General features: G+C 33.7%; 1 protein-coding gene and 1 non-coding gene across 3 annotated transcripts in view; one reads left to right on the forward strand and one right to left on the reverse strand.

The window, feature by feature from the left end:
- Slc26a5 (solute carrier family 26 member 5) overlaps window positions 1-7847 on the forward strand; it is a 55680-nt gene extending 47833 nt beyond the window's left edge. For both annotated transcript variants that reach the window (XM_015488376.2, XM_048786173.1), the window contains 2 exons: window positions 643-697; window positions 1622-7847. In XM_015488376.2, the coding sequence (XP_015343862.1) occupies window positions 643-697; window positions 1622-1815 (249 nt within the window). In that variant the 3' untranslated portion in view covers window positions 1816-7847. The remainder of the gene's footprint in view (window positions 1-642; window positions 698-1621) is intronic.
- A 275-nt stretch (window positions 7848-8122) lies between these two features.
- LOC107144429 lies at window positions 8123-8590 on the reverse strand. Its single transcript, XR_007341592.1, has 2 exons — window positions 8457-8590; window positions 8123-8372 (listed from the first exon to the last, which is right to left on the reverse strand). It is a non-coding gene; the product is annotated as an uncharacterized LOC107144429 (transcript).
- Between the last annotated feature and the right edge of the window lie 1993 nt (window positions 8591-10583).

The following is a 10583-nucleotide window of genomic DNA, read 5'->3' on the forward strand; positions in this document are numbered from 1 at the left end:
CAACTCAGTGAGACCCTGTCTCTAAATAAAATACAAAATAAGGACTGGGAATGTGGCTCAGTGGTTAAGTGCCCCTGAGTTCAATCCTCAATACAAAAAAAAAAAAAAAGTATAATGAATCCCATGTGGGGCTGGGTTGTAGCTCAGTGTAGAGCTCTTGCCTAGCATGTGTGAGGCACTGGGTTCAATTCTCAGCACTGCATATAAATAAATGAATAAAATGAATCCCATGTAACTATCACTCAGCTTTAATGGTTACAACTTATGACCAATCTGATCTCATTTATACCAGACACCCATTTTCTGTTCTCTTATTTTGAAGTACGACTGAGTTATCACTTCATCTGTAAATATTTCAGTATTTGTCTATAAGAAGATTCTTTCTAAAAAATCATTACCATAATACATTTATTACACCAAAGTAAAACAATATTTTTGATACCCCTCATTATCACTATATGCAAAGCAAAAGAAGTACAGAATTACTTTTAAGTGATTAGCTCAATAAGGCATAAATATTAAAGCTAAAGGTAGCTCAATGAGTGAATTAGACTCATATCTCTTAAATACGTATTGGTAGAAAATGACTTGCATCTGGCATAGAGTCAAGAGAAACTAATCTTTATTTCAACATTATTACAGATTGTAAAAGAATATGGAGACGTCGGTATTTATGTATATTTAGCAGGATGCAGTGGTGAGTATATCTTTAGGAATGTCTTAACATTTTAGTTTTCTTTAAGAACTGCCTTTAAAATTATTTTCTGTACTTTAATTTTTTTATAAAAATGAAAATCATTCTTCTCAAAAGTCACTGTAAAGCCAGCTTTGAAATTAGCCACTTACAGGCATTCATCTCTCTGAACAGGTGTTGGAGGGAAGGAGCTGATAAACCATTGCTTATTATCAGTGGCTGCCATAAACATTTTATAAAATCATTCTGGTTGCCTTCCATCCAATAGTTTTGGAATACTTTGCCTGCTATTTTTATTTATATTATATTTTGGTTAAACAGTACTTGAAAATTAAATCTGCCTAAACACATAATTTTTCACCTGTCAGGTTGACAAAAAGAAAAAGAAAAATGTGACCACTTGCTTCATAGGAATCTGGTAGAAAAATAGGCATGTAACTGGTGTTAAGTGCAAAACAGCCCCTTTGGAGGGCAGACCAGCATTATCTATTGAAAATACAGAGGTATTTGCCTTTTAATGAAGCAAACCCATGCTGCACGCATTCAAAATGGCACATCTACATAGTTGTTCATCACAAGGTTGTCTATAAAAACAAGAGAATGGAAAAGAAACTCAAATATCAAACAAAAGGGACCAGTTAAATAAACTGGGGTATATCTATACATTAGAACAGCATGTAGTGGTAGGAAAAAAATAAAAAATAAAAAATAGGCAAGAATAATATAGTGTATACCTTTTAGGTAATAAAAGGGAGAAAATGAGAATATATATTTCTATTTATTTATATTTGCATAGAGAAATCCTGGATGATTACACAAGAAGAAATAAAAAGGTTTCCTGGGCCTGGAGGTGTGATGTGATGAACACAGGGATTGGAGTGAGACGTAATATAGCATTCATGGAATAATTTTCTGTTCTTTTTATAGCGCAAGTTGTGAATGATCTCACTCGAAATAGATTTTTTGAAAATCCTGCCTTAAAGGAGCTGCTATTCTATAGCATCCATGATGCAGTTCTGGGCAGCCAAGTCCGAGAGGCACTTGCTGAACAAGAAGCCTCAGCTCCCCCTCCCCAGGAGGACTTGGAGCCCAATGCCACTCCAACCACACCTGAAGCATAGACAAGGACCTCGGCCTGGGATGGATGCCTCTCTTGAGAAATTCCTACTTTGTACTTTGAAATACTAGAACCTAGATTTTTTTTTTTTTTTCCCTAAGAGTAATACTAGTAGTTATGGCTTGATTTGGAGGGTGAATGACGTGTAGCATGATGTATCTACTTGTGTGTGTTTTTTAAATTGAATACTCTTGCAATGTGCTTTTTGTGCAGTGATATTTCTATTATAGTTTTTAGTATTATCCCTGCAAGCCAAGCACTTAAAAATTTATTTTAAAGTATTTTAAATACTGTAGCTACAAATAGGATATACTGTCACTAGATGGGTAGTGGTACCTAGGTTTTGTAGTTGTTTGGCTACAGATTGTCTATAATCAGTTACCTATCCAAAAAAGGAAATCTACAATTTTCTAGAAGTTCTTGTTTTAAGATAACCTTTTAACATTACAGAAGAGATAGAAGTGCATTGTGGACATTTTGAAAAAAAAATAGATAAGCAAAATAGGAAAATAAAAACATTGTATTACCACCACTCAGGGATGACCACTATTGACGGCTCAATGCATACATATCCTTCTGGATTTTTTCTATGCATATATATTCACATTTTTAACAAAACAAGATCATATCTGCCTAGTGTTTTGTAGTCTTTTCTTTTTTTTGTCAGCAATCTCCACATTCTATTCCAGAACATTTTTTAACCTCAGACCATATTCCAGTTTCCTGGCTGTCCCCTAGATTTGTCTAAACTGGTATTCATTCTGTGATTTTTACATTGTACCTGGTCATATCCCTTAAATCTTATTTTAACCTAGCATGGTTCCCTTTTTCATTATATTTACTTGTTAAAAAGACTGGGGAAAAGTTGTCTTATATAATTCCATCTTGTGGCCAGGTTTGATGGCACACGCATATAATTCTGCAAGATGGGAAGTTGAGCCAGAAGGATCTTGAGTTTGAGACCAGCCTCAATAATTTAATAAGACCCTGTCTTAAAATAAGAAACAAGAACAAGGATGTAGCTCACTAGTAAAGTGCTCCTGGGTCCAATCCCAACACCACAAAAAAAAAAAAAAAATCTGTCTTATAAGTTTGTCTATTTTTTTTTTCCCACAATGTTAGTTTGTTTCTCTATTCTCTATACTACCTACAGTCTGAAAGTTTCACCTAAAGGTTCATGGATTTGAGTTAAACATAGATATGAGAGATATATTGTAGATAAGATCCATGCTTCATTTTGCATCACATCAGAAAACATAACTTCTAGTTCATCTACCACTAACAGTATTAATATAGATCTCTGGATCAGCATGACAGTCCGGTCCTCCTATTGGTTTTCCCCTTTGTGACAACAGTGTTATCCATATGGTTTCTTTTGCATTAAACAATATCTAGTTCTCCACTAACAACTGATTCAGAAATTGTAACATCAGGGGATAGTCCTTGCCTAAATCAATAATTGTATTACATTTGTGAATTTTTTTGTAGTTCTCTCATTTCTTCTGCATTTATTAGTTGGTTAATCTATGTAAATTATAGTTTTCCCTCAACTTGGAGCATTTGGTCATCCTTAAATACAGTTCTTACAGGTAAGGCAGGATAATGCTTTATTTCCATTTAATTATCAACTTTAAAATAAGGAATTGGTTTACTAGATGTGACAAATTAGGATTTTTATATATTTCTCTTTTTTAGTAAAATTGTAGACTTGAGATTTTGTTAGTAATATTTCACACTATCATTTTCTTTATGATGATACATTGTCACAACCATGTCCCATAGAATTCCCTAGAAGTTTTGTTGTTGTTGTTAATAGTGAAGTAGCCTCAAAGACTATGGTTTTTAAGAAAGCTAAGGAAGGCCCAGGTATAATTTAATATCTTCCTTAGAAGTTGATAACAGTTATCAGTTAAAATCTGTCAAACTCAGTTTTTTGCCAGTGAGGAAAATGCTAATCTTAATGACATTATTTTATAGTTGATACAGAAATGTGGAATGTTCAGAGGTTGAGGGACAGGGCATTTAAACCAATTAGTCATCAGTAGTTCTTGCTCTTATAGTTCCTTCTATTATCTAGTTACCACCTCACAAAGCACAGGCATTAGCCAACATGTCTGAAGCTTCTCTGATAAGAGTTACTGCTAAGTCTTTTTCTGTTTTCTTACTGCCTCCTTGTTTCAGTTTTCATGAAGGAAAGTAGTCAGACCCTAAAAGGATAGCATAATATGTTAGGTTTCTCAGTGAGTGTACTAATTTGATTCAAAGTAGAGCCCTCTTTTTTAATCAATTCTTTATCTCAACCTAGAATGAAGTTAGATTTGCATCCAGTTATTTCCTTTGTAATCATCATATGCAAGATCAGATACATCTGCATTCTGACAGACTGCCTTCTGAAAGAGCACATAGTTGTAGAACTTCAGTTTATACTAGAAACTTTTGTAAAATGGCCCAAATAATTTCAGTGTAATAGAGTTTAAACAATATTATAAAATACTTCATTGCTTATTCTTTAGCACCAGTCTTCAACAAATTCCTTCTACACAGTAGATAATGTGGACAATGCCCATTATCCTAGTGGCTAATAAATGTAGTGTACAAATAGTATTTATACTTTACTTTTCTGTTCTTTAATTTTTAACCTGTTTGAATGCAGGTACACATTTACATAAGAAGCATTTATTGAAAGTGGGAAAATATTTTTGTTGAATGTATCTGATAGTGTTTCAGAAAATAACATCTATATGTAAATATGTCTGAATGTTTTACTTGAATTTTTCACACAGTGGAAAACATCCTAACCTTTTTTTAAAATTTTTATTTGCTGACCTTTTTTTGGCTTAGTTTTCTCTTTCCAAGAAATTAATATGTAAACTCACTCGTTTGTTCTGGGCATTAATAGCTGCTAATGTATGTTGACTATGGTTTTCAGTCCTGATTTAAACTCAAGATTTATATTGCCCAATCAAAACGGGTATTGTCCACATAGTTACAGGCCCTAGAGTAACCTTATTTTATGGCAATATGGGGAAACCCTGTTTTCAGGAAAATCTCATAGAGAAGTCCTTTGTCGAGATTTCTCAAAAATGTAACAGTGGTTGATCTCTGCATTATGGATGTATGGAATAAATTTGAAAACAATTATTAGGCCAGGGCCAAGAAAATTCCAATGCATGTCATGGACATTGACTCTATAAAAGCATATGGTAGTTGACAATGGGATCCCAATTGCTGATCTCACCTGGAGTGGGACTCAGAAATCAGTGAAGGGTGTTTGATCCTCTTCAATCCCTGAAAGCAGCTCATTTTGTAGTTTTTAGGTAATGTCTAAAATATCCATTCCAAGTGGTTTAATTCTGTATCCTTACCTGTTTAGCAGAGAAAGGAGGTATTTGCCTCCAAATATTTGAGAAAATGAAATCTGCCCTACTGTGTGCATGAAGAAAAGGTAGCAAACCCAGAAAATCTGCTGCCCTGGAGTATAGGTGGTTTTTCTGTGTGTTGGGGAGTGGGGGGGAGGTGTGCCCTTGTGTGTGGGATGTGGGAGGGAAAATGGGAGGGAAGGGTACATGGTGGGGAAGGCCTTATCTTTATGTGTGCCCTTGAAAAATAGGAAATTAATTTAAATTCTAAAACAAAACTAAACTTCCTTGGTGTGATTTTATGTGCTTTTAGTGAGTGCAAAAATGCTGTTGGTCTTTTTAATGCACCTTTCAGGAATGCTTATAAGATTCAGCATGTTTAGATTCTTGATAATGTTTTAAATGCTGGTAAGTTTGAAAACTGATAAAAGTATTCTCTAATTCTCCAAAAATATAGCGAACCAAAATGCATACAATAGTTTTGAAACCCCTCAAGTCCTGACAACAAAAAGGTCAAAAATTCACAATACACTAGCTAACTTATTTACTTGGATTCAATCAAGTTTGAACATCTTAAAACCCCATCTTGTCTTCGAGAAAGGCTTGCCAGTTTTCTTATACTAGCTGGTATTTCACTTTATGCAATAAGTGAATCCAAGGATTCCAGAAATGTTTTTCTTTACAAAATCTAATCACAATTTTTAAATATTAAAGCATCTTTTTAAAGGAATTCAATATATTTTTCTTATGTCATAACCCTGTGCATCTCAATTTATCAACACTTTGATACAGGTATGTGTGTGCATGTGTATATGTCCTTAATATATATATATATACACACACACATATATGTATATATATATGCACATCTATACACATATGTACAGAAGCTCCTTGGCGTATGATGGGGTTACATCCTGATAAATCCATCATAAACTGAAAATATTGTAAACTGAAATGCACTTAATAGACCTACCCTACTAAACATCGTAGGTCACAGTTCACTATAGAGAGAGCATCAGTTGTTTGCCCTCACGATTGTGCGGCTGATTGGGAGCTGTGACTGGCTGCTGCCTTGTATCATGAAAGTATCATATTGCATACTGCCAGGGAAAACTTAATGTGTTTTGCTTTTTGCCCCATTGTAAAGTCAAAAAAATCAAGAATTATCTATATATGCATTCATATATTTTTTACATAGGAGTTACTAGTAAATGTGTATTTTATTTTTTTAAAAGGTACAAACATGCTAATCTAGGTAGTATTGATGCTATCTGCATACATATGCCTAGGCAGAATCATTTTTCAAATAACTTTTGAGTATTTAATGTAGTCATATGGACTTTTCATGTTTCTAAAAAAACAAAAATGTCAAGATTATTTAGTTTTTAATCAATGTTAGGCCTATGTGTACAATGTTGCCTTGGTGTACATGAGTATATGGCTATATGAAAAAGGGGAAAGATCAGAATGTTCTAAATGCTTAAAATTTATTTAATCAAAACATTCAAAAAAGTACATCTCCACTCATTTACTTGAGTACATTTTATTGTAAGCAAAACCTGGAAATGGTTTGTTCTATTTTATACCTCAAGAAAGACTAGGACAGGGTTAGAAAAAAGAATGTTTCTGATCAAAAATCAAGAAAATATTAGTTGGATTTTACAAATGAAGGACTTTAACTTTTCTATTTGAAAACTTTCATTAATATTTCAGTATAACAAGCAGTTTCTATGCTGTCAACATTTTTTGTGACTTAAACATTTATCCAGCTCTCACTATTTTCAATTTATTTATGAATACTGAAATTCAATAAAAACATTGACTATTGTGCTTTGGTCTCAGTACTTAGGGGACTACAGGTAACTGTGGTAGAAAAGGGGATCTGGTGGTAGTTGCATAAGAAGTAATTCTAAGAGATCTACTGGGAATTCTAATGGAACCTATATTTATACCTCACTATAGAAGTTTACCAAAATTTTAAGGCACAAATTTATAAACTGAAAATAACCACTTCTCTGAATGAAACCAACTCTGGATTTTCTAAATTAATTATGTGTACATTTTTATTTCTATTTTACCTGCTACTACTTCACTGTTTATTAAAATCACCACTGACAGATGAAATTAGAGAGGATAATGCTAATCCCAAAAAACCAAATGCTCAATTTTTTTTTTTATATATAAGGAGGCTGATTCATAGTGGGATAGGGAGAAGGAGCATGGGAGGAATAGATGATCTCTAGATAGGGTAGAGGGGTTGGAGGGGAGGGGCATGGAGTTATAAATGATGGTGGAATGTGACAATCATTATTATCCAAAGCACATGTATGAAGATACGAATTGGTGTGAATATACTTTGTGTACAACCAGAGATATGAAAAATTGTGCCCTACATGTGTAATAAGAATTGTAATGCATTCCGCTGTCATATATACAAAAAATCACCAATTCTGGGATAATTTGAAATCAGCCAAACAGCAAAGCAAAATATTTATCAAATTATTTTTTTTCACTTTAAAAAAGGTTTGGCCAAAAGTTTATTATTCAACATGGTGGAGGAAAACTATCATAATGCATGTGGTCAATATGTAGATGACCTATTTTAATGGAGGGCAGAAGAGCAAAATAGGTGCATAGGTAAAGGAGCTAACAAACTTAGATTTGAATCCCAGCCCTACCAATGAGTAAATTAGGAAGGAAAAGTTTTTGCATCTGTTAATTCAAGATCCATTTCATCTTCTTCACTGGGGAGATGGGAGGATATAATGATATAGCCACCAGCCACCATAACCCTAGAATATATATAGTTTAAGCAAGCACTTTATATAATAATGTGAAGCCTTTAAATGGTGGTGGATCAAAACAAGTCAACATACATTGTAACAAGCTTTTCTGCCTATATACCAATAACTTACACTATGGAAAAAAAGAGATCTGGGGGGAAAAGCATACAATTTTTAAACCATTTATTTTTTTTTGTGAGGTGGTACTAACAAGTCTTAAGATTCTAACTGAAGTTGTCATTTGAAAGCCTTTGAGGCTCAGTTGTATGTCATATAGCGAGGAGTAGCACTGAATTTGGCATAAGACTTAATGACCTTATTTACAGCTTCCAAGAAATCCTTCTCAGTAGCAATTTTTCGCCGTGCTCGGATTGCAAACATACCAGCTTCTGTGCAGACACTTCTAATCTCGGCACCTGTTAAACAAAAAGAAAAGAAACGCTTAATTATGGTAGCCCAAACAGACAGACTGGCAAAATAAACAACACCTTTTCTCTTACCAGTGCTATTTGGACATAGTCGTGCTAACAATTCAAATCTGATATCTCTTTCAACACTCATTGAACGAGCATGAATCTTAAAGATGTGAGTCCGACCCTAAAAATGAAGGAATCGACAAGTATTAAAATGGGGGGGGGGGGGGNGTTCACGAACCATTCGAGCCCCCTAAAGAGAAAAACTAATTTATTAATTCAGAGTTGGTTTTTAAATCTTTTAACATAAAGTACACAGTTATGTTTCAAAAGTTTCACTACTTAAACTCTTAAAGAGTATTCTCAACCATCTTTACCTAAATCTTTTTTAAAGATTGAAGTTTGCTACTACTAACATCAAATTGATCTTATTAGCCTCAAAACAATATTAATTTTTCATGATTCTGTTAAATAATACTAACTTAAGGAAATAAAAGCATCTGCTCTATCACTTGGAATTGCTAATTATCAAATTTGACTTATGAACATGGATCAGAAAATCAAAGTATATCTCAACTTTGTGTGGCTCCTTTTCTAATTCTTATTTCAAGTATACTTATCATTAATAGGTTTCATAGTCCTAGTTAGTGCCTAAATATATAGAGGTGCATATATATATATATACACATACATACATATACGCAATTGATGTTCTCCTTTTCTTATTAGACCATAAAACACTGTCCCTGAAATAAAATTTTATTCACCAAGCATTTCTGGGTCATTTGTCTCACAAACCAGATTTGTATAACGTGTAATCCTTATACCAGGGATTGAACCCAGGGACGTTTAATCACTGAACCACATCCCCAAGTCATTTTATTTTTTATTGTGTAACAGGGTCTCAATAAGCTATTGAGGGCCTTGCTAACTTATTGAGTTTGACCATGAATTCACGATCATTCTGCCTCAGCCTCCCAAGTCACTGGGATTACAGGGGTACACCACTGCACCTGGGCGTCTTTGTCAAATTATAAATAGTTGTCTTTTTCCAAATGACCACAAGTGAAGGTTGCTGACTTCTGGATTTCTCAATCACCAATTACAATCACACTCAAGAAATTTTAGTCCTCAATCCCTCATAATAAAATGTGAATTACTATTTTAATTTCATTCATCTTCAACAGACTTATATATTCTTTGATTTTGATGAATTTACTTTACCTCTCCAACGTATTTCTGTACAAGTTCGGATCCAATAACTCGAATGAAGCAAGCATCAGTCCTATTAGCAACTGCCCTGGCACAGAGTGTCTTGCCTGTGCCTGGGGGACCAAACAGCAGCACACCCTTGGGAGGCTCAATGCCAAGGTTAACAAACCTCTCTGGCTGTTGACAGAGACAGAATTTTTTCATTTATCATTTCCGTATAATAAAAATAAGACTATGTCTACATCAATATTAGGCCCATAATTTATAATTTGATATAAATAAGAAATATTACTTTACCTATAATATGTAAAATAGACTCTTACCAACATTTAAGGCTGAATTTTTGTTGTTGTTGCTGTTTTGGGTAATTGTAGATGGAGAGCATGCCTTTGTTTTGTTTCATTTTTATGTGGTGGTAAGGATCGAACCCAGTGCCTCACACATGCTAGGCAAGCACTCTGCCACCGAGTGACATCCCCAGCCCATCCTGAATGGTTTTTAAAGGTGCTTTATGAACTTTTATGAACAGTTATGAACAAAACATTTTCCTTAAGAAAAAATTAGTGTTTAAAGAATGAAAGTATTATCTGGTATTTAATACCTAATTTTTCATGATCTAAGTTTAATTTTTTTCCTCTTGATGTCATTAGTATACGTAGTTTCTTCTATAATTAACCTATAACATATTTAACCTAGTGCTAGAGGTAACATCTCAATTTCCTTTACTGATCTAAATAGTAGGTCTTTCTTTTTTTAAATACAAATTAATCATTTCATCCTTTTTGATCGTTTTGTTTGTTTCATTTTTATGTGGTACTAAGGATCGAACCCAGTGCCTCACATACTGTAATTTACCTTCCCACCCTTTCAAAAATTTTCATTCAGGAAAATATTAACCTTAACAGCTTTCTAATATGTAACCAATTTTAGTGCTCAATACACAAAAGATTATTACATCTTTCTAACACAAAAATGTGAATGCAATATTGAAATTACTTACAT

This window comes from Marmota marmota, unplaced genomic scaffold, assembly GCF_001458135.2.
Source record: "Marmota marmota marmota unplaced genomic scaffold, marMar, whole genome shotgun sequence".
NCBI classification, from domain to species: Eukaryota; Metazoa; Chordata; class Mammalia; order Rodentia; family Sciuridae; genus Marmota; species Marmota marmota.